We start from the raw sequence: 27,838 nt of genomic DNA, 5'->3' as shown, positions 1-27,838 counted from the left end.
GATGTTATGGGAGCCACCTGCCAGTGGATGCTGGGGATCTAAATCCAACCAGCAGAACAGATCCCTTCATGTGAGAGGATGATAACAATACAAGGAGATTGACTGACAGTTGCATTCTCTGACCTCTCTCCTCTTCCCTCTTGCCTCCAATTTATTTCATTCCCAATTCACAAACAACATCTGCTGTCAGTAAAGGCTGATTTACAATTCCTTCAAGTGTGTTAAGATTCACAGCTGTGAGAGATTTAGGATAACTGACCACCCCTTAATGGTACAATCCCTTTCTACCCTTTACAGGCTTTCTGGGTTTCATACTTCGGCATGGTCCTCAACACTATATCTCTCTTGTTGAAGTTTAAATACATTACTTCTTAGGGTGTTTAGGCAGTGTGTGTGTGTGTGTGTGCGTGCGTGTATCAAGGATGTCATAGAGAAAGATGGTCTGAGATCTGGCTTAGTCATTTTAAAGAAGATACTCACCTAAGGGTTGGAGAAGTGTGAATGGAGGCAGGGAAAAGGAGAGGAAGACTCAAGATTCAGGACCACCAAGGTTGTAGGATCTTTCTTCCAATCTCCAAGATGAGTATAAGGCTAGAATTATGTCTATATGCTTCTCTTCAAATATGTCCAGATTAGGGGTTCAGAAAACTCTAATCTCCTAGTTAGTGACTATATGGCTGTGAACAAGTTTTTTTTTTTTTAGATTTTATATGTACATTCATTATTTACATATTTTCATATGAGTTATGTTGTGAGAGAAAAATCAGAACAAAAGGTAAAAATCGCAAGAAAGAAAAGAAAGGTAAAAAACAATACGCTTTGTTCCATATTCAGCCTCCATAGTTCTCTCTCTGGATACAGATGGCATTTTCTATCCAAAATTTTATTGAAATTAGAATAACTAAGTCTATCATAGTTGATGATAGTAAATCATCACACAATCTTGTCATTGCTGTGTACAATGTTCTCCTGGTTCTGCTCACTGCACTCAGCATTAGTTCATATACATCTTTCCAGGCTTTTCTTAAAATCAGTCTATTCATCATTTTTTTATAGAGCAATAATATTCCATTACTTTCATACACCCATAACTTATTCAACCATTCCCCAATTGATGGACATCTACTCATTTTCTAATTCTTTGCCACCATAAATAGAGCTATTACAAACATTTTTGCATATATGAGTCTTTTTCCCTTTTTTATGATCTTGCTGGGATAAAGACCTACTAGCTGCATTACTAGATCAAAGGGTATGCAAGGTTTGGGCAGCTCCAGATTATTCACCAAAATGGCTGGATCAATGCATTTGTAGTAGACAAGTAATTTAACCTGAGTCTCAATTTCCTCATTTTTAATGTCTCAGTTTCCTTGTTTTTAACTTGGAAATCAATCAAACTCTATTTCAAGAGTTGTTAGAACAAGTATCAGTAAGATTTGAAAATATATTCAATCATTTCAATAATATCCAACTCTTTATAACCCCATTTGGGGTTTTCTTGGAAAAGTTATTAGAGTGGTTTACTATTTCATTCTCCAGTTAATTTTACAGATGAGGAAATTGAGACAGACAGTATTAAGTGACTTGGCCAGGGTTACAGGACTAGCACATGTCTGAAGACAGATTTTTGAACTTAGAAAGATGAGTCTTCCTTACTACCAGTCTGGCATTCTAACCACTAGTCCACCTAGCTGCCCAGAATTTACAAAGCACTTTGTAAACATGAACTATGATCATTATCAATGTTTCTGGGAAATGGTTGCTTAGTGAACATGGAAATGGAATTAAAAATAAATCTTGGAAAATTGAAGGATATGCTATCCAGTAGTATTTGTCTCTATGGATGATACTCACAGCTCAGTGAAAGCCACCAACCTTCGGTTTGCATCTGTCATTAAAAATTCTAAGTTTACAGATTAATTTTCATCAATTAAATTTTAGGTAGATGGCTTCCAGATGACAGATACTAAGGCATCTTATATTCAGCAGTTATTTCTCTTTAGATCACAATGAGTTACTTCCAAAATAAATCCAACTAACCCCATATATAATGTGTATATTTGGAATAACTTCCTTCCATAGAAAATGTTCTTCCTGGCTTTATCTATAAATTTAAAGGTCTATTATACACCACGAATTATAATTTAATGAGCAGTAGAATATCATCCCAAATTGCTTCAGGAATCACTTGGCCATACCAGTGGCCTAAGTCACCTATCCTTGATCCAGTATAATGAATTATTTTAGCTTGTATACATCATTTACTTTGATCAATATTCATAAGACTATAGGCCCCAAAATAAAAGCAACCTAATATTGAAGATGAGAAAACTGAGGCAAAGACCAAGAGGATGATAAAGCATCCTACTTTATTGAAACCAAAAAGAACAGAAATGTAAGATAGCCTGGGTAAGAGGGGAAAATAGGAATGCTGGTTAGAAAGAGCACTAGATTGTTATTCATGAGAACAGACTCCAAAATCCAAAATAGTTTTAGAAAGACGTTTATAAGGTTGTTTGTTTGAGGAGAGAGTTCATAGGATTTTGACAAAGGTTTCCCTACGAGAACCCCATGTGGCCCACATATGAAATTATGCAATTTTGTCAAGAGGGTAGCCTGAAAGCAAGATAGACCAAGATAAATATGAATAATTGTAATCCCAAACAGAAGATTGGGGTTGATCCCTCAGGAGTTTCTGGATGTAGTAATCCAAAACAAGAATGTTTTGGGTAGTCCAGGACCTGGGGGAATTGGGAACACCTTTTAGCTATCCTTGGAATTCCTAGAGAATTGCTGAGATCAATAAAATTGCAAACCTACACACACACACATACACACACACATACACACACACACACACACACACACACACACACACACTGTATAATCATTTCTCCTGTGGAATTTTAAACAAAGATCCTAAGTTCAACCATACTCACAACGCATGTTCTTGGGCAAAAGACTGAAACTTTGTGGGGCTCAGTTTCTTCTTGTGAAAACTAAGGGGCTAAAAAAGAGACTTCCTAAGGAGGTACCATCCAGCTCTGAACTTCTAGCTATGGATATCATAATATTATAGCAAGCTCATTATTAGCAATCTATAGCTTCAGTCTTACATTGCTGGTGTTTAGTCATTCAGTTCTGTCTGAATCTTTGTGGCCCTGTGGATCACATCATGCAAATATCGTACATGAGGTTTTTTTTGGCAAGAATATTGGAGTGACTTGGACATCCTTCTCCAGTGGATTAAGGCAAACCAGAGATTAAATGATTTTCCCATGATCACACAGCTATTAACTGGTCCTTTGTTTTGGAAAAGGACCAATGATATGGCAGGTGATGTCTTGACTTTCAGGTGAATTGGATTTTAAGTAAGGCAGAGCTGCACAAAGTCATCAGCCTCACTCTCAGAAATCACTGAAGGCCAACACAACAGAAATAAGTGGATGACTTTGGCGTCTTTAATATAAGACCAAGCTCTAAGTACTCCACAGCCCCTGCTTCAGCCTTCTCCCTGTCACCTAGATCATTTTACTGTGTGGCCACTGAAGATGTTACAGCTTCTTGGAGCTAGTGTCACAGGTCAGATTTGAACTCAGCTCCTCCTGATTCCAGATCCAGTGCTCCAGCCACCCAGCCACCTAACTGTTTAAAGGATTTAAGCAGGGACAAAAGTAAAGGATTCACTAGACCAGATGAGGGGAGGAAAGGTCAGATTCCAGAATAAGAAATCTTTGGTGGCACTTATTCTATTCCCTCTGGTACCAGAGTCCAATGACCAAATTGCATGTTCAATCCCACTTTTGCAACCAATTAATGCCAATCAAATGGAACTGACTTCTAACCTGTGGACAGCCCAACAGAGCTGGCAAGAGACAGCAAAGTCAGGGATCAAATAGAAGTTTAATATCAAAGTGAGGGAAATGACTTGCACAGTCAGACCCCTGCCGGGTGTGTGTGTGTGTGTGTGTGTGTGTGTGTGTGTGTGTATGCTTGGGGTGGAGAAGCAGGGAACCCAATGAGAAGTTACTGTCGTCACATCAACTATTGTTAGGTAGGGCTTCATAATGAGAAACAATTCTAGAATCTTGCGTGGCAGAGATCATCCAGAGAGTGAGCACAAAAAATTGCTGATGTCAAGAAAGCACCTACCAACTTTAAAATACTATACAAATGTGGGCTATTATTATTTGAGTTATTTTAAAACCAAAGTGTAATACCCATTTCATTTCAAGTCATTTAAAGGCCTAGTACTGGGCTAGGTTCTAAAAAAAAGACAAAGTTTAGATAAAACACAACTTATAGAAGTATAGAACTTATAAACTAGTACAATTGTGCCAAAGTGTGGGGCCAGGGGAAATATACCCTGACTATATGGCATATGTGATTAACTAACCAGAGGATGGAAATATAGGTCAGAACCCATCTTTTGTGGGATAGCCATTGTGGAAATTGGCTCTAACACTATCATAGCTACCCTTCACCTAATATTCCACCATTCTACCCCTTCCCCCTGCTGGGCAAACACGGAGTCCCTATCTCTGGCTGCTGATGTCTTCTCCTCGTCAGCTACAATCCAACCCAACAATTACCAGCAGCATTTGCACATGCTCTTAGGAAAAATCTGATCCCTCTCCCTACACGTATCACTTCATGATTACCTCTCAGAGAACTGTGTTCTGTGGACAGTGACTCATGAGTAAGAAAACTGCTCCTGACATTTTCAGTTTAGGTGAGGTAGGATAAAGCCATCCAGAACTAATGGGCAAGAGTGGACTGGAATCTGAATCAGAAACTTCATGTACTATCTCCTCTCCCCATTCCACCTTTCTTCCAAACTTTCCTACTATTGTTGATAGAACCCACCACTCTTGTGTCATCCAGTTTCATAACTTCAACGTTCCCTGTCTTGTACATCTCTTATGTCAATTTTTCTCTCTGCCCACTTAGCCATCACCCTATATCATTTTCCTCTGCCTTGTCTATTTTAGTCACCTCCTATTTGGTTTCTTTGCCTCAAGTCTCTCTCTACTCAAATCTATCCTCCACCCAGTTCTCAAAGTGATTTCCTCAAGTGAAAGTCTGACACATTACTCCCCTATTCAATAAACTACAGTGATTCCAGGGAGAGGATTCTGGGAAGATGGTGAGGTGGGTTCCAAGTACTCCAGATTTCCCCCACAAACAAGACAAAATAATGCCTCAGAGTGAATGTAGAGTGTATTAAAAAAAATAATTCTGGGTCAGAATAGCCGTTCTCCTGGAATAACCAGAGAAGATCCCCCCCAAAATCCTAGGACAGAGTTTTGGCTCGCGTGCAGTGTAAACACCTCCAAGCTAGCTCTGCTGAAACAGCAAGCTGTGAGCCAGGGAGTTAGCTGAATTGGGAGATAGCCTCAGTCCCACGAATGTTCTTCTTCAACAGAGAAGGGAGTTGGGTGTCTGAGGTGGTGGGGGGAGGGAGGGGAAGACTAAGGGAACCTTTGCTGATATGGGATATGATCCTGGGTGAGAAGGAACTAGCATACTGCCAGCTCTGTGAGTACCGAAGCACTGGTGCAGGAATGCTGTTAGCTGTGGGCTCTTGTAGGAGGGTGTATATGCATGTGCATGTGTATGTACATGTGTTTGTGTATATACACGCACATATGCTTAATTGTAGCCTTTTTCAGGGAGGAGAGGAAGAAAGGAAAAAAGTTAAAAGTGCATAACAGAGAACAAAAGAAAATCGGCAAGAAAGCAAAACAAAGATAGGCAGCTCTAAACACAATGTGTAGTATTTATTTTATTTTATTTTATTTTATAGCCTTTTATTTACAGGTTATATGTATGGGTAACTTTACAGCATTAACAATTGCCAAACCTCTTGTTCCAATTTTTCACTTCTTACCCTCCACCCCCTCCCCCAGATGGCAGGATGACCAGTAGATGTTAAATATATTTAAATATAAATTAGATAATGTGTAGTATTTATTATACAGGCTTTCTTAAACTGGAAATTTGTTGCTTTATATTGAAATCTTCTCATGTTGTGCTGTGCATATAGCAATGTTTTTTTTTTCCTTTTCCTATTTTGTATCTAAGTTTTAGATAAATAAATAAATTATAATGGTTACTTATAAAATATTATTTCATCTTTATCTCATCCTTTTTATATTTTATAACATGTATAATAATCAACATGGTTATATGTGCAAATATTTTATAATCTATAAATGTTAGCTTATAACATAAACATAATTATAAACAATTTGCATATATATTATAAATATACACTATATTGGGGATGCTTGCTTAATATTTTTTCACTGATGAGGTAGAATATATGCTTGAAAATGATGATAGGCAACTAGTCTAACAGAGTGATAAGACTCTATATTCTGCCTTATTTAGCAACACATAGAATATTGTGTTTGGATGTGGAAGGCACATTTGCAGAATGGGTTAACAAACTGGAATGATTCCAAAAGATGGTGAGATGCCTGAAGGTCATGTAATAAAAGGATATACTAAAGGAAGTGGAGGTTGTTTGGTCTGGAGAAGAAAAGTATTGGGTGGGAGAAGGAAGGGTGAGAAGAACAGAAGTGGTATCTGAGCAAATATATGAAAGAGTGCTATAAAGATTAGAGGTTCAAATCATTCTGCCTGATAGAAACATAAACTTTGACTTGAAATAAAGGAAAACTTCCCAATGATTATTGGTATACAAAAGCAAAATGAGATGCCATGGGGAAGTGGTTCCTTAATCAGAAGCTAGATGATCAATTTATTTCACTTTTTCTCTATTAAAGTTTACATTTATTTAAAAATAAGTTTATTATGTTTATGCAAAGTATAACTTTCATAATCATTCTACTTGTCTGCAACACTTTCTGTTCTCTTCTCTGATTTTTTAAAAAGATGCTTCAATTATCTGCTTTCTTTTTTTCCCCTTTTTTGCAATCCTATTCCTACTTCCATACTCACTCTCCAAATGGAAAAAGAAAAGAAAAAGCACTGATAATAACCATGTATAGTCAAACAAAAACAAATTTCCACATTGATCAAGTTTCAAAACATCTTATTTTGCATCTTAAGTCCATCACTTATCCTTCAGTTGATGGGATAAAATGCTTGGGAATTGTGATTTGAACAAGTTAATTCCTTAAACATCCACCGTATAGACAGCACTACGCTAGGTGCTACAGGTACAAAGAAAAAATACTCCTTCAAGGAGCTTACTTTATCTCATTTTATTTTTTAAAATTATCAATAGTATTTTATTTTCCAAATACAGGTAAAGATAGTTTTCAACATTCATTTTTGTAAGACTTTGGGTTCCAAAATTTTCTCCTTCCCTTCCCCCCAAAGTCAGCAAACAATCTGATATAGGTTAAATATGTGCAATTCTTTTAAACATATTTCCATATTTGTCATTATGTAAGAAAAATAAGACCAAAAGGGAAAAAAAACGGGAGAAAGAAACAAACAAAAAGTAAAAATACTATGTTTTGATCCAGATTGAGTAGAAGCTTAATTTTTAGAAGGCAATACAACAGGTAAAGAGAAGTAAATAAAAGAGAATTTGAGGAGGGAGAGAAGATTAGCAAAAAAATTATTAGCTCAGGAAATCTTCCTGTAGCTCCTGAGCTGAGCCTTGAATGAAATTAAGGATTCTAAGATATGGGAGATAAGGATGGAGTGAGTTCCAGGAATAGGCAACAGATTATGAAAAGAAAGAAGTGAAAGATAGAAGGCCAATAGGTTTTATTGGAACCTACAGTATTTAGAGGAAAATAATAGGAAATAACTCTAAAAAGGTATGGGGAACTCAGATCATAAAAGATTTTAATAATAACAAACACTAAGTATCCACTACTTGTGCGATACTGTTATGAGATGGAAATACAAAGATAAACAATGAATAGTGCCAGCCTTGAAAGAGTTTACAGAAATGTCAAACTAAGAAATTTTTTTTTCCCCAGAGATTCTTGAGCAAGAGAATGACAAGGACAGTAAAATGGGCAACTGTATAGAAGACAAATTGAAGAGAAGGCAGACAAATCTGAGGATTCAACTAGTAAGTTGTTGAAATAGTCTTGGCACGGGCATCCAAGCTAGAATGGTGGCTGTATGAGTGGAGAGAAGGGGATTTTAAGTATGAGAGATGTTGTAGGGATAAAATCAATATGATTTGAGGCAATATAAGGAATAAGGATAAGGGTTAGAAGACATTAAGATTCAAAGGTGGGAACAGAAAAAAGAAAGATAGGGTAGGTTTAGGGGGAAAGACAATGAGTTCTTTACTTTATTAAATTTGAAAGGCCTAACTAATAACTCAAGAGAAGCTGTCCAGAATGTAGCTAATCATTTAAGACTGGAATTTAGAGAGGAAATTAAGGCTGAACTTAGAGGCTTGGAATACCAAGACTTGGGCATCATCTACATAAAGATTATCATTGAAGAGGGCATAAAAGAGAGAAGACTGGTGAAAAGATTCCTGTGAGATATGGGTTGGACGAGTTGGCGTCCACATGTGCTTCTGTAACAAACACAAATCACTACAATATTACAATATTGGTTGTAAAACAAAAAGTCCATAAGGACTAGCCAGAAATATCAAAAATTTTATTAGTTATAATTTAAGCTAAATAATAGTAAAGACTGATATTTCAGAAATATTGAAGCCCACCAAATCAACAAAAATTATGGAAAAACAGCTGTTTACTCAAGATTTACAACAACAATGTTTTGTGCTCCAGGCTCCCCCTACTGGCTCTATAATGATAAATAAAAGGTGCATAGAACGGAGCTAACAAAATTTTGGAAATCAGAAGAGTTTTCTTTGCTATCATAAAGGTCATCTTAGTAAAGCAATAAGAAAACACCACTGGTGCTAGGTTTAAAAAGATAACTACCATCTGCAGCAACTGCCACAAATTCTATCTTGTCTGAAGGCAGTCTCTTCTCACTCTTGTTCTTCAGATAACGTTTCGGAAATCTTGCCATAGCTCTCAGAAAGAAATTCTCTAAATCATTTGGTTCATTTGTATGTTAGTTCATTGTCAATTAGTTGCAAGGTTGTGCTTTGTTCAGTTGGTTTTTATGTCAACAATAAGAATTTATTTTATATCAAGAAGTGGGAAAATGAAAACTATTCCTCCTGTTAGACAGACAACTAAAGGAAAACAAAGGAGTTCCATGTTTACAAGAAAGGGGAAGGGAGGAAGCAATCCGTATTTATACAGTACCTACTATGTGCCAGGCACTATGCGAAGGGCTTTACAATGACAACTTTATAAGGTCGCTATTATCTGCTATTATCTCCATTTCACAATCGAGGAACCTAAGATAGACAAAAGCTGAATTCACATAGATAATAAATGTCTTTAATTGGATTTTAATTCTGGTCTTCTTGACTTCAAGCCTGGCACTCTAACCACTGTGTCACCTAGTTAACATATAGACAAAATGATTTTAAAGGAAATAAAGCAATTGGTATACTCCTCAACATCCTTAAGCAATTAAGAAAATAAATGTATCCCACTAAGAATGACTCAAAGAAATAGAATTAGAAACTAGCACCAATAGATTTTGAACTCATGATGGATTTCCAAAACAGATAATGTCTAAGGATTTCTTTTATAAATCTCTACTCTTCATGAGATAAACAAGTTGATCTATTTTATACCTGATGGTCAATCTTTTGAATCCTTTTAAATTCTGTTAGCCTGGTCTTTTCAAGAACCTGTCAATGGATCCATATTCTATGTATTTCTAATTTAATAATGTTAAAGAAAACATTGCATTCTTAAATTCAGGATCTAGTCTTCCAGAAATAATTTTATTTAATTTAAGATTAGTCTAATTCCAAGACATCAAGATATCCAAAAAAATAATTTTGTTATGCCTTCCAAAATGTCTTTACCCAAAAATAAGTTTAGATTATTTTATAGAAATCTCAAGGAAGAAAATCAAAACATGTAACAAAACATTTCTGGGTTAACATTCTTTTTTTTTTTTTTTAATAGCCTTTTATTTACAGGATATATGCATGGGTAACTTTACAGCATTAACAATTGCCAAACCTCTTGTTCCAATTTTTCACCTCTTACTCCCCACCCCCTCCCCCAGATGGCAGGATGACCAGTAGATGTTAAGTACATTAAAATATAAATTAGATACACAATAAGTATACATGACCAAAACGATATTTTGATGTACAAAAAGAATCAGACTCTGAAATATTGTACAATTAGCTTGTGAAGGAAATCAAAAATGCAGGTGGGCATAAGTATAGGGATTGGGAATTCAATGTAATGGTTTTTAGTCATCTCCCAGAGTTCTTTCTCTGGGCGTAGCTGGTTCAGTTCATTACTGCTGCATTGGAAATGATTTGGTTGATCTCGTTGCTGAGGATGGCCAGGTCCATCAGAACTGGTCATCATATAGTACTGTTGTTGAAGTATATAATGATCTCCTGGTCCTGCTCATTTCACTCAGCATCAGTTCATGTAAGTCTCTCCAGGCCTTTCTGAAATCATCCTGTTGGTCATTTCTTACAGAACAGTAATATTCCATAATATTCATATACCACAATTTATTCAGCCATTCTCCAACTGATGGACATCCATTCAGTTTCCAGTTTCTAGCCACTACAAAAAGGGCTGCCACAAACATTCGTGCACATACAGGTCCCTTTCCCTTCTTTATAATCTCGTTGGGATATAATCCCAGTAGTAACACTGCTGGATCAAAGGCTATGCACAGTTTGATAACTTTTTGAGCATAGTTCCAAACTACTCTCCAGAATGGTTGGATTCGTTCACAACTCCACCAACAATGCATCAATGTCCCAGTTTTCCCGCATCCCCTCCAACAATCATCATTATTTTTTCCTGTCATCTTAGCCAATCTGACAGGTGTGTAGTGGTATCTTAGAATTGTCTTAATTTGTATTTCTCTGATTAATAATGACTTGGAGCATCTTTTCATATGACTAGAAATAGTTTCCATTTCTTCATCTGAGAATTGTCTGTTCATATCCTTTGACCATTTTTCAATTGGAGAATGGCTTGATTTTTTATAAATTAGAGTTAATTCTCTATATATTTTGGAAATGAGGCCTTTATCAGAACCTTTGACTGTAAAAATATTTTCCCAGTTTATTGCTTCCCTTCTAATCTTGTCTGCATTAGTTTTGTTTGTACAAAAACTTTTCAGTTTGGTATAATCGAAATTTTCTATTTTGTGATCAGTAATGATCTCCAAAGAAGAACTAGAGATCATTACTGATCGCAAAATAGAAAATTTCTGGGTTAACATTCAAAAGTTGAACCAAGTCTGTGTATCTTCCTATGCCCCTCAAATTAATGAACCTAGGCTGTAGGGGAGCCCTAAAGAGTAGGATAGAAACAAGTGTGCTAGTATTTTACAATCAACTCAGGAAAAAAAAAAAAAGTATATAGGACACATTTTAAAGTTTAATCTTCATTATTAACATTTTCTTTATCACTTTCTTAAGTCTAGACAACCAACAAAGTTAAACAAGTGTTGATTTGTAATGTTTCTGAAGCTCATAAGGAAAATTTAGCCATCTTAAAGAAGTCCATTCCAGCATACTCCTGGATTTTCTCATGGGGTGGACCCTAATCAGATTTCTTCAGGAGATAGAGAAGAGATTATCTTTTAGATGAATCAATATCCTTAACATTTCCTAACTGAGGAAGGCATTTTTGGCTATCATTTTTAATCAAATGATTTCTTTTTTATTCAAACTGGGAGTTAAAGAAAGGATCCTTTAATAGTCTAGAACATATTTTCAGTTTTCAAATACACTTTCAAAAAATATGTTTCCACAACTGAAACTGCTACTCTAATTGGACAGAATTTTATCAGAAATTGCTAAAGTGAGAATATTATTTTATAAACTTAGAAACAGAAGAATAATATTTTTTAAAAATGTGATTTCCCCAGACTAAGATCAAAGCATTTTGGTCAAATCACTTAACCTCTCTCTGACTGTTCCCTCATCCTCATCTGATCAATTGCCAAATTGGGGATAATAATCCTTGTTCTCCTACCTTCTTAACATCTTCTGTCTTCTGACACTGCCATCACCTGGTGCATAACCTTATTAACTTTTGCCTGGACTATGGAAATAACCTGCTCATTAGTCTCTCTGCCAAAAGTCTCTTCTTACTCCAGACCATCCTCCCCCATAGTTGTCAAATTGATCTTTCTAAAACAGGCCTAACCATTCAATAAACCCCTGTTCAATAAACTCCAGTAATGTTCTATTATCTCCAGAATCAAATTTATAAACCCCTCTGTTTGATTTTTTAAATCCTGGTTCCTTCCTACCTTGCTGCTATTACTAGCTAGCATTTATAATACTTTAAGATTTGCAAAGCATTTTACAAATGTTATGTCATTTTATTCTCACAAACAATCCTGGGAAATAGGTGCTATTATTAGTCCTTTTTTTTTTTTATTAATAAGGAAATGGAAGAACTGAGGTAAAGGGTCTTATCCAGAGTCATAACTACCAAGGATTTGAATTCAGGTCTTCCTAACTCTAAGTCAAGCTCTCTATCTACTGAACCACTTACTTGCCCCTCGGATCCAACAACCCTTGCAATTTTTTGCACAAGACATTCTATCTCCTGATTCTGTACATCTTCATTGGCTGTACCCCATGCATGAAATTCTCTCCCTCCCTATCTCTGCCACCTGACTTGCCTAGCTTCCTTCAAGTCACAACTAAAATCCTACATTCTACAAGATCCTCCTCTCCCACAATGTTAATACTTTCCCTCTGAAATTGTGTATCTTGTTTGCACAGAATTCTTTGCATGGTGTTGTGATCCATTCACATCTGACTCTTGATGATCTCATTTGGGATTTTTTTGGCAAAGATACTGGAGTGATTTTCCAGTTCCTTCTCCAGGTCATTTTACATATGAGAAAACTGAGGCAGTGTTAACTTGCATGTTGACTCTCCCCTATTGAATTATGTGCTCCTAGAGGGCAAGGACTAGTTTTTGCTTTGTCTCAGTACTTAGTATGGGGCCTGCCACACAGTAGGTGCATAAGAAATGTCTATTGATGACCCTGTTGTTATTATGCTTAAAAAATTATGAGTGTGAAGACAAGTGATTTTCACACTTGTACAATTATTAGATCTTGTTCCTATTTAGGAAATACTCCTTTCTTCATATCATCAATATTCATTAGTTCCTTCCTTATAAAAAGGTAAATAAAAATTTTTAATCTAATACTTTGTAAGACAATTGTGATCTATTGCTATTTGCTATATACTATTTGATTAGGGGTCATGATGGTAGTAAGAAGCTTTGTTCACTTTTTTAGTTTACTTTAAAGGATAGAATAAGGAAAGCAGAGACAAGAATTTCTTCTATTATTTACTAACAGCAATTATAATTCAAGAACACATTTTAAAAAATTTTTCAGATAGTTGCCATTTTGATATTTAATATTTTTATTTCCCTCAGTTCCATGTAAAACAATTTTTACATTTGTTTTTAAAACTTTGAGTTGCAGATTCTCTTCCTTACTTCCCCATTGACAAAGCACATATGAAGTTATAAAAAAAAAATTTTAAAGTTATACTTAAAAGGATAGAATAAGGAAAGCAGAGACTTGTCAAGAATTTCTTCTATTATTTACTAGCATGACAATAATAATTCAAGAACACATTTAAAATTTGTTTTTAGATTTTTTTACCATTCTGAAATTTAATATTTTATCTCCCTCAGTTACATGTAAAACAATTTTCTATATTTGTTTTTTAAACTTTGAGTTCCAGATGGTATACATGAAGTTATGCGAAACATTTCTGTATGTTCCCATTTTGCACAAGACACTCCATTTACTTCCACTGAGCATTTTCACTGGCTGTGTTCCCCTCCTTCTTCCATTTCAGTAATGTTTTGCCTTCTCACCTCAGTGTCCTCATTCCCCTCAACCCCTCTTCCTTCCACTCTCAGTTAAAATTCCACCTTTTTCAGGAAGCCTTTTCTGATCTCCCAAAATGCTAATGCCTCCTCTCTGAGATTGCCTCCAATTATTCCAGGATTTATCTTGTTTGTATATAGTTTTTTGCATGTTATCTCTCCCATTAGATTTGTGTACTCCTTGAATTCAATGCTCAGCACAATGCCTGGCATACAGTAAATAATTAATAAATGCCTGTTGCCTTACCTTGCTGATCTGAAAAACAAATGTAATGGAACATTCTTTTTTGGCTTATTTTACAAGATAAAACTTTGTTTAACCAAATTAAATTTTTAAACAATCTACTTGAGGAAGGCAGGGTGATAATTTGGCCTTGTCTTTTCAAAGTTATCAGCAATTCTACTATGATCTTGAAACATTTCCACCCAATGTTTATCATTATAAAGAAAATGTGAATATGGGTGGGCAGTTGCTCTGAAAGAAGGTTAAGAGTGGAATAAAATATTTACACTCAAACTTTTCATAGACTTAAACTTTTCATGGATTCAAACCCAGTAGCAACCTCACTGATTTCTATCCTAGCAATACATCTTTGCAAACAGTCCTCAAATGCAGTAGTTTCAGATACCTATGGTCTATTTCCTAGAAATGTACATACTTATTTCCCATAATAATGGGGGATAAAAATAATGGATAATCAAAATTCTTTAGCTCAGTAGTTCTTAGATTTGGTCTCAGGACTACTTTACACTTAAGAATTATTGAGGAAACATGAGTTATATCTATCAATATTTATCCATTATAAATTATTTATTATTAGTATGAAAATAGTTTTGACCTTACAAACCTCCTAGAAGGGTCTTGTTGCTATAAGCCAACCATATTGTTGCCCACAACACTACCTAGAAACAGATTAAAAATATTATTGGGAATATCTAACAAAATAAAAATACAGTAGAATACAGATAATGCTAACGTGAGGTTTCTTATCCAACTTTCAGCCCACCCAGGATCCTTCTCTGTAGTTTCTATTTGAGTTTGACACCACTGTTGGAAGTAATCTCCTCACCTTTAAAAATTCTTACAGCTAACAACTAATAATACGAAGATTGATTCAAGAATTTCCTCTTTCTACACCTACTCTACCCCTTGGTGGTGTGACTAATTAGCAGCCAAATGGGTTGGTTAAAGGCAAGGCCCCAAAGAAAGAAAACCCAAAGGCCTAGAAAACTAGTGATTCACTGTATTAAAAGTACGAACTGAAAAAAAATTGTGCATGATAATTTCCAGGAAAACAATGTTCTTCCTCTGATGTCGGTTTTGTTTTTTATTTTTTTCCTGATAAATTTCCCAAAGGGCACATTTTCTTTCAGCCTTTTTGCTTTTACTTTATGGTGAAAAAAGCAAGTCTAGTAAGAAATTGGGAGTCTGGAAATTCATTTCAAAGCCCATCTCAGAGACTTACTACTTTATGATCATAGGTAAAGTCACTTAACCTATTGATTCCAATTTCCTCATTTATAAAGTAGAAATAACACCAAGACTATATACTTCATAGGGACAGCTAAGTGGAGCAGTAAATAAAATCATTTTTCTGAATTCACATCTGGGCATTAGACACTATCTGTATGATCCTAGACAAGTCCTGTTTACATCAGTTACTAATCAGTAAAATAAGCTGGAGGAGGAAATGACAAACCTTCCCAGCATCTCTGACAAGAAAACTCCAAATAGGTTCACAAAATCCTATTTTGTGACAGTACTAAACATTTATTTCATATGATTATTGGCAATATGATATATATTGGTATAAGTTTAGCAAATGGGAATGTCTGCTATTTTTCTTTATGTAAGAGGATGCAGAGCCTGCATTACTACAGTTGGTCCTTCATTGCAACTTAGACTCAGCCCTTCTACAAGAGTATATTTGTTAGTCTTACTCTCAGAGAGCTGAGCAAGTTTAAGTCCCTTCTTTGCCAGCAAAACCTTCCTTCTCTACAGCCTCTCAGATACAAACATTTATTAAGTAGTTACTATGTGCCAGGCACTGTGTCCCTCTGTTGCTTTTCCCTTTTGCAGTCCAGGCCTCCTTCCCAGATCTACCAGGCTTTGCTTTCCTTACCCTTTTCTCCTTTCCCCTCTTTTCCTGTCTCCTCCCCTCCTCTCCTTTCCTTTCCCTTTCTCTTCTCTCCCCTCCTCTCCTTTCCTTTCCCTTTCTCTTCTCTCCCCTCCTCTCTTTTCCTTTCTCTTTCTTCCCCCTTCTTTGCTCTTCTCTCCTCTCCTTTCCCTTCTCTCTTCGTCTCCTTCCCTACTCTCCCCTACTCCTCCTTCTCTCCCTTTGCAGATATCTGTAGCCATGTGACTGTCACTCCGACTACCTGTAGAACCTGGGATAAGTCCTTCCATTCCTCTAACTCCGTTTCCCCTTCACTAAAACAAAGAAGGGACAAAACAAGACCGTTCCCAGGGTCCTTTCACTGCACATCGATGACCCAAGGATCCCTTCAATACAGCCTTCCTCTCGTTTTCTTTCCTCGAGCAACATTTCTTCCCTCTTCATTTCTCCTCCCTCATGCCTCCTCTTCCTCCCCTTTTTAATTTTTCTCCCCTTCACTTCCTCCTCTTTTCCCGTATACTCTACTTCTCTCTAGTTCCTCTTTCCTGTTTTCTTTCCCCTTTATTTCCTCTTTTTGCTCCCTATTTCTCCTTCCCTCCTTGTTCTTCCACCTCCCCCTTTTCTCCCCTTCTCTTTTTCTTTTTCTCTTTTCCTCTTCCCCCTGATCTCTCGCTTCCTGTTTCCTTTTCTTGGCCCCTTAAAGTTTCCTCCGTTCCCGTTTTCTCTCTTGCTCCCCTTTATTTGATCCAGTCCCCCCTCTATTTTGCCTGGCCCTCCCCTTAGGTTTCTTCCCTCCTCCTCCCGCCGGTTCTCCCTCGCCCCTCTCCCTGGCCCCCCCATGGGCGGGGCTCACCCGTGGAACGCGGCGATTGCCTAGGAAACGGGCAGCCTCAGAGAGGGCTGCTCAATGTTTCTCTGGCTGGGCTCTGAGAGCCGGGCGGCTGGAGCGCGCCCCGGCTGGGTGGAGTCTGGGGGGCAGCGGGTCATTCCTTCTCTTTGGGTGGAAGGCACCTGGCGACTGAAGAGGGGGAGATGAGCCGGTAAGAAGAACTGGGGTCCCTTCTCCTTCTCTCCTCCGGTCTTGCTGAGTTCTGCGGCTTATCCCCCAAACTTCTCTTCCCCTCGCTGTAGGTACGTTTCTCGAAGCTCCGGGGCTTCCAGGACGGTGCTTTCTAAGGTAAGAGTGAAGCCGAAGCTTGGGGTAGCTTTCTACACCTCCCTTTCCTCGACCCCAACCTAACTTCGGCGTTAAGCAAGCGAGAAGGGGAAAAAATCAATTTAGTTCCGCAAGATTTTATGAAGTGCCTTCTGATTGCTAGGCGTCCCGCCCTGTGGGGCTCACCTAAAACCACCAAGAAGTCGGGCACTGCTCTCTCTCTCCCTCCCAGCTCCCCCCACCTCTGACTCCTGAAAAAGCCTTGGGCTGGGAGGTGTCGGGTAGGGTTCAAGTCCCCCAAAGAGCCTGTGACTCTAGGACTTCACCTCTGTCTTTCTGGGTCTCGGCGGCCCCACCTGTAAAGTGAAAGGGGTTGGGACTGTGGTCTCCCTGGCCCCTTTCAGCTCCATTAAGCTCTAGTTCTATAACAGAGACATTCTAAATTCTTGAAAAGCGCAGCCTTCTATCCGCACCGGCCATTCCATTTGTAAGTTAGAAATGATGCTGATTGTTCACTCCCTTATGGAGACAGGACTGAACGTAACCAATTTTTCCTTGAGGTAGATCCCTACAGAGGAAACGGTCTCCGAGAAATTAAATGTCTTGGGCTAAATCCAAAATACAAATTGTGTGATTCCAAATCCAATACCTTCGTCCTATTACTTCAGCCTCTCCACAACAAATTATTCTCAATTTTATATAATGCACACTCCCACAACTGAACGTTGTCTCTTCTGTTTTTAAAATCATAGTTTTTTTCCTATTTAGATTTTAAATGGACACGAATAGGAACTGTTCTTCCCTCTATTTCCAATAATACTTGATAAACTAATGAGTCCATTTTAGTTACTTAAAAAAAAGACATCGAATTTTTAGAAGACTGTAATAGACCTTAGACCTAAATAATATTACAGAGGATGTGGGTATTTGGTTATGAAAACTAATTTGTACCCCTTGAACTCTAATTCTAGGAGAATTTGTTTATTATTATTGGTGGTGGTTTGTGTTTTCCAGCAATGGTATCAGACTAGTTTTCTTTTGAATAAATTTAGAACATACTTCCTAGAAGCAAAATCTGTTTGCTTTTTTTAGATAGATGTTTTGTTTTCTACTAATTGTAGTCATAATATCCAATTGGATATCCAATCCACTGACTAGAAGTATAAGTGGAATATATGAAAACTTGGGGAAAAAAATGATATCCTGATTTTTTCTAATCTGGTCACTTTCTACTTTCCACCTCATATTTTATCTTCTTAGTTCACTTTAAGTTTTGCTTTTGGACACACAATAAAAATTCCATAAACTCAGATGCCTCGAAAATTGAGGTATTCTGGCTAATCTGCTTAATGTAGAGTTCACCAAAAGACTATTTTTATCTTCTATCCTTATTGTAAATTCATCTAACTTCTTGCCTTATAATGGAATACCATGAACATAATTGAATTCTTAAAATTTCAGCATCATGAAGTATCCAAATTATTTTGAATGGCATGATAATCATGAAGCACTTAAGTGCCTACTATTTGCCAGTCTTTAGGAGTTGGGTATACAAAAACAGGAAATGAAACACACTGCTCCCAAGCAGTTTAGATCCTATCTGGTGAGACAATTATATACTGACTAAATATCTACAAGAAAAGAGACATTTACGTGATGCAGTAGAGAACTGGTGGTCCAGTCAATAAGACATATGTTCAGATCATATCTCAGACACTTACTAGCTGTGTTCCCCTGGACAAACCACTTAACTCTGTTTGCCTCAGTTTCCTCATCTGTAAAATGAACTGGAGAAGGAAATCGAAAATCATTCCAGTATCTTTGCCAAGTAATGGGATCACAGAGAGTTGGACATGACTAAAAAATGACTGAACAACAAACCTTAGGAAGAAAGGGCACTAACAATTGAGGGAGGATCAGGAAAACTTCACATAGAAAGTAATACTTGAGATGCATTTTGAAATGAATGAGGGATTCTAGTAGATAGAAGTGAGGATGAAGGGACTACATTTCAGGCAAGTACATTTCAATGTAAAGATATAGATGTAGGAAATGAATCGCCATATACAGGAGAAAAGGCCAATTTTATTGGCTCACAGATCAGGTAGTAATGTAAAATGAGGTTGGAATGGTAATGATACCACGTTGCAAAGGGTTTTAAAAAGCAAAAAGAGTTGAAAGTATTGGACTGCCTGCAAAGACCCACCCTGAATTGATCTCTATAATGTGGAGGTGAACTTGGGTTCTTAAAAGTCTGTGCATTAAGAAAACTTAAGGCTGTTGCCTGCCAACCAACAAAGGTTTCAAGTAGCTTGTGAACTATTCCTTTACCCTCAGAGGACCACCCAAGGCAAATTCAAAAGAACTGATCACCAAAAAGTTGGCCATCAATTGATGGTTAATTCTTTTTTTAAGCACAGCAATTTGTGAGTGTTTACTAAGATATGAAGGAGTTGCGATCTATTTTAGTAGAGTGTAACTCTCTTTTCCAATCTTCCAATCTTTTGAGATATTGAATCCTAAATAAAGAGCATTACAGTTGGAAGAGATTGAAATCTGTGAGTCCAAAGACATTCTTTCGAAGTTGCTTTAAAAACTGAGCCCCTGGGCAGCTAGGTGGTGCAGTGAATAGAGTTTCAGCCCTGAAGTCAGGAGGATCTGAGTTCAAATTTGATCTCAGACACATAATACTTCCTAACTGCATGCCCCTGGGCAAGTCACTTAACCCCAATTGCTTCAGGGAAAAAAAAAAAAACAACCCCTGCTACAGTTTATTTCTTTGTCTTGGTATTTCAGCTAAAAATGTAATGACCTCATTTTTTTCTCTTAAAGGACAGGCTAATTGAGGTTTTACAGAACAGGATTGTTTTGTTAAAAAGTTTGAAAGAAGCCTCAGCAACTAGTAAGTCCATTTGTGAACCAGAGCTCCTTTTATAGCACTTGACAATAGAGCATCCAGCCTTTGTTTGAAAACCTCTTCCGAAGGTGGAGACCTTCCACCTACCCTCATCTGGTCTGACAGTGAGGTAATCTCACTGTCCTCAACATCCTGATTGCCCTCTATGTGCCAAAATTATCAATGATGATATAAAATAAACCTACAAAAATCAACAATAACTATATAACACCCCAAGGGGAGAGGTATCTTGAGTCCAAGAGGGAACCTCTGCTGATTAGGAATACCAAGCCAGCTGCACTGCTGAAACGGCCCTGGGAGAGAAGAAACCAGCATACCTGGTGAGTGCAAAAGGAGTGGGGCAGGAATACTGCTGGCTGTGGATACTTACAAAAGGGGTTTGGTGTTTCAGGCCAGAGGGGAGAGCTGAAATGAAGCCAGAGGCACCATCCCAGCTCTAGGACTAGAAGCACTTAAACTAATAGTTCTCATTTTTAAAAAAATGAACAGGCAAAGAAAAAAACCTAACATCAGAAACTTACTATATGGGAATAGGGAAAACCAAGATTCACATTCAGAGGACAGTGAAGATAAAAAAAACAAAACAAAAAAAAAAAAACTTTTAACTCAAAGGGTGACGTTAAATGGTTCCCTGCGTAGAGAGAATTTATAAAATTCAAAAAGATTTTAAAAATTAAATGATTGAAGAAAAACTAAAAAACGATCTGAAAAAAAAAGACAATTGTGAAAAAAGTTAACCAATTAGAAAAGGAAATCCAGAATCTTAAAGAAGGAAAAAAAAAAGATAATGTGAAACATAAGAAAAACAGTAGTTCTAGAGAACAGATTAAGAAGAGAAAACAAGATAATTGGACTACTTGAAATCTGTGACCAAAAAAAAGAACCTTGAAACAATAATACAAGAAGTAGTCAAAGACAAGTTTCTTAGAATAATAGAATATAAGGGGAAAGTAGAAATAGAAAAAAAATCTAGCAATCACCATCTCAAAGTGATCTTGCAAGGAAAATACATAGAAATATTATTGCTAAATTTTGAAACTCCCAGATCAAAAAATAAATTCTATAAGAAACAAATAAACTCCAATTCAACTATTCTGGAGTACAATTAAAGTTGCACTGGATTTATCAGTAGCCACAATAAAAAGTCACAATCTGGAATATTATGTACAGCGATATAAAGAACTAGGTCTGCAACCAAAAATATATCTGGCAAAACTAACCATAATATTGAATGGAAAAAAAAAAAAAGACATTCATTGAACTTGCAGATTTTCAGGACTTTGTTTCAATCAAACCTGAACTCAGTAGAAAATTTTTCATATAAGAGACAATATCAAAGATAAATTTCAAGGGACTCAACAAGGACAAATTGTTTTTTACATGGAAATATAAACCATATGTTTTAAGACTTACATCAGCAAATTGGATAGTTCAAAAGAAAGATTGGGGCAGAATTGAGTATGATCAGGGAAAGGGACCTGTATGTGCACGAATGTTTGTGGCAGCCCTTTTTGTAGTGGCTAAAAACTGGAAACTGAATGGATGTCCATCAGTTGGAGAATGGTTGAATAAATTGTGGTATATGAAAATTATGGAATATTACTGTTCTGTAAGAAATGACCAACAGGATAATTTCAGAAAGGCCTGGAGAGACTTACATGAACTGATGCTGAGTGAAATGAGCAGGACCAGGAGATCATTATATACTTCAACAACAATACTATATGATGACCAGTTCTGATGGACCAGGCCATCCTCAGCAACGAGATCAACCAAATCATTTCTAATGGAGCAGTAATGAACTGAACTAGCTATGCTCAGAAAAAAGAACTCTGGGAGATGACTAAAAACTATTACATTGAATTCCCAATCCCTATATTTATGCACACCTGCATTTTTGATTTCCTTCACAAGCTAATTGTACAATATTTCAGAGTCTGATTCTTTTTCTACAGCAAAATAACGTTTTGGTCATGTATACTTATTGTGTATCTAATTTATATTTTAATATATTTAACATCTACTGGTCATCCTGCCATCTAGGGGAGGGGGTGGGGGTGGGGAGTAAGAGGTGAAAAATTGGAACAAGAGGTTTGGCAATTGTTAATGCTGTAAAGTTACCCATGTATATATCCTGTAAATAAAAGGCTATTAAATTAAAAAAAAAAAAAAGAATTGAGTATGATCTGACTCTAAAAAAGCAAAATTGCCTAGGAAAAGGTAAAATAGCAATTAGGCTATAATGAGGTACAGAGGAAAAACCAACACAGAGGCATTAGAGGTGTGGACAATCTCCTTAAAGCCTACTTACATTAGGAATGGCTTAAATAGGGAACAATACATGCATGTTTCATTTATAGATATATAGGATATATATAATATTCATAATATATCTATAAAGAAATAGGGGAAAGGGAATAGGATAAGGTGGGGTATCGAAGGGTGTGTAGATTCATGGCAGTGGGACAAGATATGTACATTAATGGAAAGGGGATAAAGATGGAGGTAAGGATGGGGGAGAAAATAAAGGATCCAAAGGTAGGAGAGAGATAAACTAATAACTGGGCAAATTAAGTAGAATTGAAGTAAAAAAGTTAGCAGGTTTGGGAAACAAAAAATATACACAATCATTAACAAGGATAAGGAGTAAAATTTATTAGAAAAAGTAGGGTTAGTAATCATTGATCTCAAAGTCTGACTTAAATAAAACTTAAATGTTTCAGTTAAGAGAGAAATCTATATTATATGTCAGCTATATTAATATTTTAAATACATCTACATATATGTAAATATGTATGCATATATTTGTATGTGTATATGCATGTATATGTGTATATAGGTATATGTATGTGTGTAGTATGAAAAAATATATATATACCCATGCTTCACTATAACCTGCTTGGGGGGGTTAGATGAAAGGGAGAAAAAAAAAATTAAAACATACACAGCAAAGAATGGAAGAATAATCTACAAGGAAGCAAAGAAAAGATGGACAGTCACAAATATAAAATCTCTTCTATTATTATATATGCTTTTTTGAAATGGAAATGTACTTTTACATATTTTGAATCCTTTGCTGGGCACATGACAATGTCATGTTTTTAAATTTTACTTTCTTTTTCTTTCTTTTTCCACTTGTTTTTTCTTTTTATTTTGTTTTAAATAAATATATGCTACTAAGAAATGGAATGGTGGATCAGTGGAATAGAGTATAATACATGGTAGTAAATGATTATAGCAACCTTGCATTTGATGATTTGAACATCTAAGCTTTTGGGATAAGAACTCACTATTTGGTTTAAAAAAATTGCTGGAAAAAAATTTTGTTTAATTTGTTGGGAAAACTGGAAAGCCGTCTGTCATTAACTAGATATAGACCACATCTTATACCATTTACCAAGCTCAAAATACATTTACGACCTAGAGATAAAGAGAGATATAAGTAAATTGAGATAAAAGTTGAGTGTGGAACATATTTCCTATCAAATTTATAACTAGTAGAAGAATGTATAAATAAACAATAGAGAAAACACTGTGGAATACAAAATGAATAATTTTAACTACATTAAATTTTAACCATTTTGTACATATAAAATGTAGCCAAGATTAGGAAGAAAGCAGAAAATATGGGGAAAATTTACGAACTGTTCCTCAGATTAAGACCTCATATCTCATATAGAGAGAACTGAGTAAAATTTATAAGAACAAGTTGTTCCCAATTAACTGATAGTCAAAGGACATAAACAACATGTTTTTGGAAGAAATCAAAGCTAAATATAGACATATGAAAAAATCATTGACTAGAGAAATGCAAATTAAAACAATTTTGAGGTACCATCTCACACCTAAAGTGGCTCACATGATAAAGAAAATGCCAAATGTTGAAAAATTGGGACACTAAAACAATAGTGGATTGATCTATCATTTTGGGGAGCTATTTTGAATTATGCCCAAAGAGTTATAAAAATGTTTTATACCCTTTGACCCAGCAACACCATTATTAGATCTGTTATTAAGGGAAAAGGAAAATAATATATAGGTTCTAAAATATTTATAGCATATCTCTTTGTGAGGGGAAGAACTAGAAATTGAAGGGCTGTCCATCCATGGGGAGTGGCTGAATTAAGTTATGGTATATAATTGTTTTGGAATATATACATATGTAAATGTGTATATATGCATACACACATGTATATACATACATAGTGCTGTAAGAAGTAGCTTGATATTAGAAAAATATGGAGAAATGCATGAAATAATGAGTAAAATGGGCATAACTAAGAGAACATTGTATACAATAATTGCAATATTGTTCAAAGAGTAATTGTAAATGACTAAGTTATATGAAAATTCAAATCAACCATGAAGGACATATGAAGGATATATATATCTGTTTTGACTTAGGGACTCCTATGGTACAACCGCACCCCATAGAATATAACACTAATAGTCTAAGCCTTCTACAAGTTCAGTTTTTAGAAGGCAAGGCTACATTGGCTTGCAAATCATTTGATACAAATTAAAATTAGTAAATAAACTTTATAACTTCTTGTACCTTTTAAAAAATTAATATACAATAGATCTTTTATTTTGGTCACAGATTTGACCAAATGCCAATGATAAATTGTCATTAAGTCTGCAAGGTATTAACATGCTTTTATTCTTCATTATGAAACCACCCTTTGCTCCAACTTACTTTTGATGAACAATCCATTTTTCTAAGCTAGTCTTAATTATAGCCCCATATGTTTTGTTTTCTTTCATTTGATTTTTCTTTATTGGTCCCTTCTGTGATTTCATCATCTTGAGTTGGAATTGGAAGGGACCAGTTGAAAAAACCCTCATTCTATGAAGAAAAGATATTTCTTGGTTGTAATTCTAATTCCTTTGCTCTGTAGAATATTATATTCCAAGCCCTCTTATCCTTTAAGTAGAAGCTGCTAAATCTTGTGTTATCCTGAGTGTGGCTTTACTATACTTGAATTGTTTCTTTCTAGATGCTTTCAGTATTTTCTCATTGACCTGGGGGATCTAGAACCTGGCTGTAATATTCCTAGGAGTTTTCATCTTGGCATCTCTTTCAGAAGAGATTGGTAGGAGCAGCTAGGTGGCACAGTGGATAGAGCATCAGCCCTGAAGTTAGGAGGACTTGAGTTCAAATCTGGTCTCAGACACTTAACACTTCCTACCTGTGTGACCTTGGGCAAGTCATTTAACCCCAGTTGCCTCAGGAAAAAAAAGAAGGTAATTGGTAGATTCTTTCCATTTCTATTTTACATTCTGGTTCTAGAATATTGGGACAGTTTTCTTTGATAACTTCTCAAAAGGTGATGTCCAGGCTTTTTTTTTTTTTTTTTTTTTTTTTTTCTGATCGTGGCTTTCAGGTAAACCTATAATTTTTAAATTCTCTCTCCTGGATCTGTTTTCTAGATCAATTGGTTTCCCAAGGAGATATTTCACATTTTCTATTTTTTTCATTCTTTTGGTTTTATTTTGTTTCTTGGGTTTTTATAGTCATTACCTTCTCTTTGCTCAATTGATTTTTAAGGAATTAGTTCTCCTAGTGAGTTTTTGTACCTCCTTTCCCATTTGGCTTTTCAAGGCTTTTAAAGGCATTCTTCTCCTCATTAGCCTTTTGTACTTCCTTTTGCATCACTCCCATTTCTCTTCCCAATTATTCTTCTACTTCTCTTACTTGAATTTCAGAATCCCTTTTGAGGTTTTCCTGTGTATTTTGATATTCCTTGTCACCGTAGTGACTTTCTTTGGTCAGAGTCTTTTTTTTCTGTGGTTTGTTCATTTTCCCAGCCTATTACTCAGCTTTTAATTCTTTGTTAAAGTAGAACTCTGTTTCCAGGGTGGAGAGTGCACTGTCTCTAGCTTTGTGGGGGGTTTGCATCTATTTTCAGCGATCCTCCTAGGGACCTAGTTTTCAGTTCTTCCAAGGTGATCTGATCTAAGGAGAAGTGTGTTTATTACTCTCCTGGCCTATTCTCTGGTTTTGAGGGACCACAAGCACTCTTTTCTGCCCTAGTACTGTAAGAAAGGTCTTTGATCCAATCTGGCTGTGAGTTCTAAATGCTCATGCTCCTTGCCTCACCCTGGGACTCTGAGGCAGGGTTGCATCCCAAATCTGTGTATGGGAAAAGCAACAGAGACCTGTCTCAGTGCGAGAAGAAACCTGTAGCTTCTTTCTGACCGCTTGTCTGAGGCCCTCACCATCTGTGAAAGCTGCTGCCACCACTGCTGATTGACTGGCTCCCAAGGGCCGATCCTGGTTTTCTGGGAACTGGTCAGTGCTGGCAAGGGCTATGCCAGGACGGTGCTGCACTCTCAGCCTAGGGAAACACATCTTTCCAGCAGACTTCCTAATTGTTTTTGGCTGGAAAGTTGTTCTACTCCCTCTTGTAGTGGGTTCTGATACTCTAAAATTTGAGTCTTATTTAAAGTTATTTGCCTTGACTCTGCTATCTTGAGTCTGCCTCCCAAAGAAAGGTATTTCACTTGTGACTATGGCTTATGAGATTCTTATCAGTATCTCTAATGGGACAGGCTGGGTGGGTCTGGAATGAGAGAGGGATGGCTTATTTTGACAAATAATCTAATAACCTGTGTCTGGAAGAAAGCATATTAACCAGGGAGGTTTTTCTTCACTTATTAATTCAGGGCCTAGCTTTGTGACCTTTAATAACTCCTCTCCAGAGTCAAGAATTTAAGGCCATATAGAAAACATTATATATGTTAGTTGGTTTTGAAAGTTTGAGATCTACAGACAAGTAGAAGGACTTTAAGTGACCCAAATGGACCAATTAGAACAGACATAATTCCTTTTCCCTTTTGAAATACTTGAAGAAAATTCTCTTGGCCCAGAAGAGTCATCTCGTCTGAGTTTCTTTGCTTGCTTTAACTGATCCTAATGACATGTGATCCCTGGTTCCTTCTCTATTTTGATCACCCTCTAAACAAATATTAACTTCTCATTGGCATTTCTAAACTACAGCCCATAGATTCGAACCCCTGGTGCTCCATGGCACTGTATATCATGTCTATTACTTCCCTTTGGGTTGTTTGTTTCTTTTAATGCAACCTGAGTTTGTGTCAATTTTTGGGATGCTGGCCATACTATTGACTCAATGAATTTGTTAACTCTCCCAAAATCTCCAGATCTTTATCATATGAACTATTATTTAGCCACCTCATTTTCTGCTTGCAATGTTTGGAGTTTTTTAACCTAAGTGTAAAATTTCACATTTATTTCTATTACTTTTCATCTTATAAGACTTGACATTTATTGCTGAATAAATGACTTTTTTTATTTTTTGTTTTTTATCTTGAATATTAGTTGTCCATTCTGTGTTGGGAACCATGATGGCTCATTCTTGCAAACCAGGTTATTTTAAAGAAAATGTTTCAACTTAATTTGACGGGTTTTATCAGGAACACAGCCATAAGAGGTCTTACTTTGCTTGAGGAAGAGAAATAGATTGGCCAATGAGGGAATGAAACAGGTTAGAAGGTAGAAGGTAGAAGCAGGTAGAAGGTAGAAGGATGAATTCAACATCATGATGATAGCTCCATAAGCAGATTTCATAAGATTGAGAGCTCAGAGTTAGTGTTAGAAGAAAACTTAAAAGGTCATCTAGCCCAAACCCTATCTTTTTATAAACAAAACTGAGACACCCAGGAAATAAAA

General features: G+C 36.3%; 1 protein-coding gene and 1 long non-coding RNA gene across 2 annotated transcripts in view; one reads left to right on the top strand and one right to left on the bottom strand.

Moving 5' to 3' along the window:
* Positions 1–27,838, bottom strand: part of LOC116422448 — a 43,380-nt gene that overhangs the window by 2,396 nt on the left and 13,146 nt on the right. The gene's annotated exons all lie outside the window — the stretch shown is intronic.
* Positions 16,976–27,838, top strand: part of ERICH2 (glutamate rich 2) — an 84,967-nt gene continuing 74,104 nt past the window's right edge. The window contains exons 1-2 of the mRNA XM_031960479.1: positions 16,976–17,112; positions 17,204–17,249. Of these exons, the coding sequence (XP_031816339.1) occupies positions 17,105–17,112; positions 17,204–17,249 (54 nt within the window). The 5' untranslated portion in view covers positions 16,976–17,104. The remainder of the gene's footprint in view (positions 17,113–17,203; positions 17,250–27,838) is intronic.

This window comes from Sarcophilus harrisii, chromosome 3 (genome assembly GCF_902635505.1).
Source record: "Sarcophilus harrisii chromosome 3, mSarHar1.11, whole genome shotgun sequence".
Classification (NCBI taxonomy): domain Eukaryota; kingdom Metazoa; phylum Chordata; class Mammalia; order Dasyuromorphia; family Dasyuridae; genus Sarcophilus; species Sarcophilus harrisii.
The sequence above is the reverse complement of the archived record's forward strand: the minus strand, read 5'-3'. Positions and strand labels throughout refer to the sequence as shown.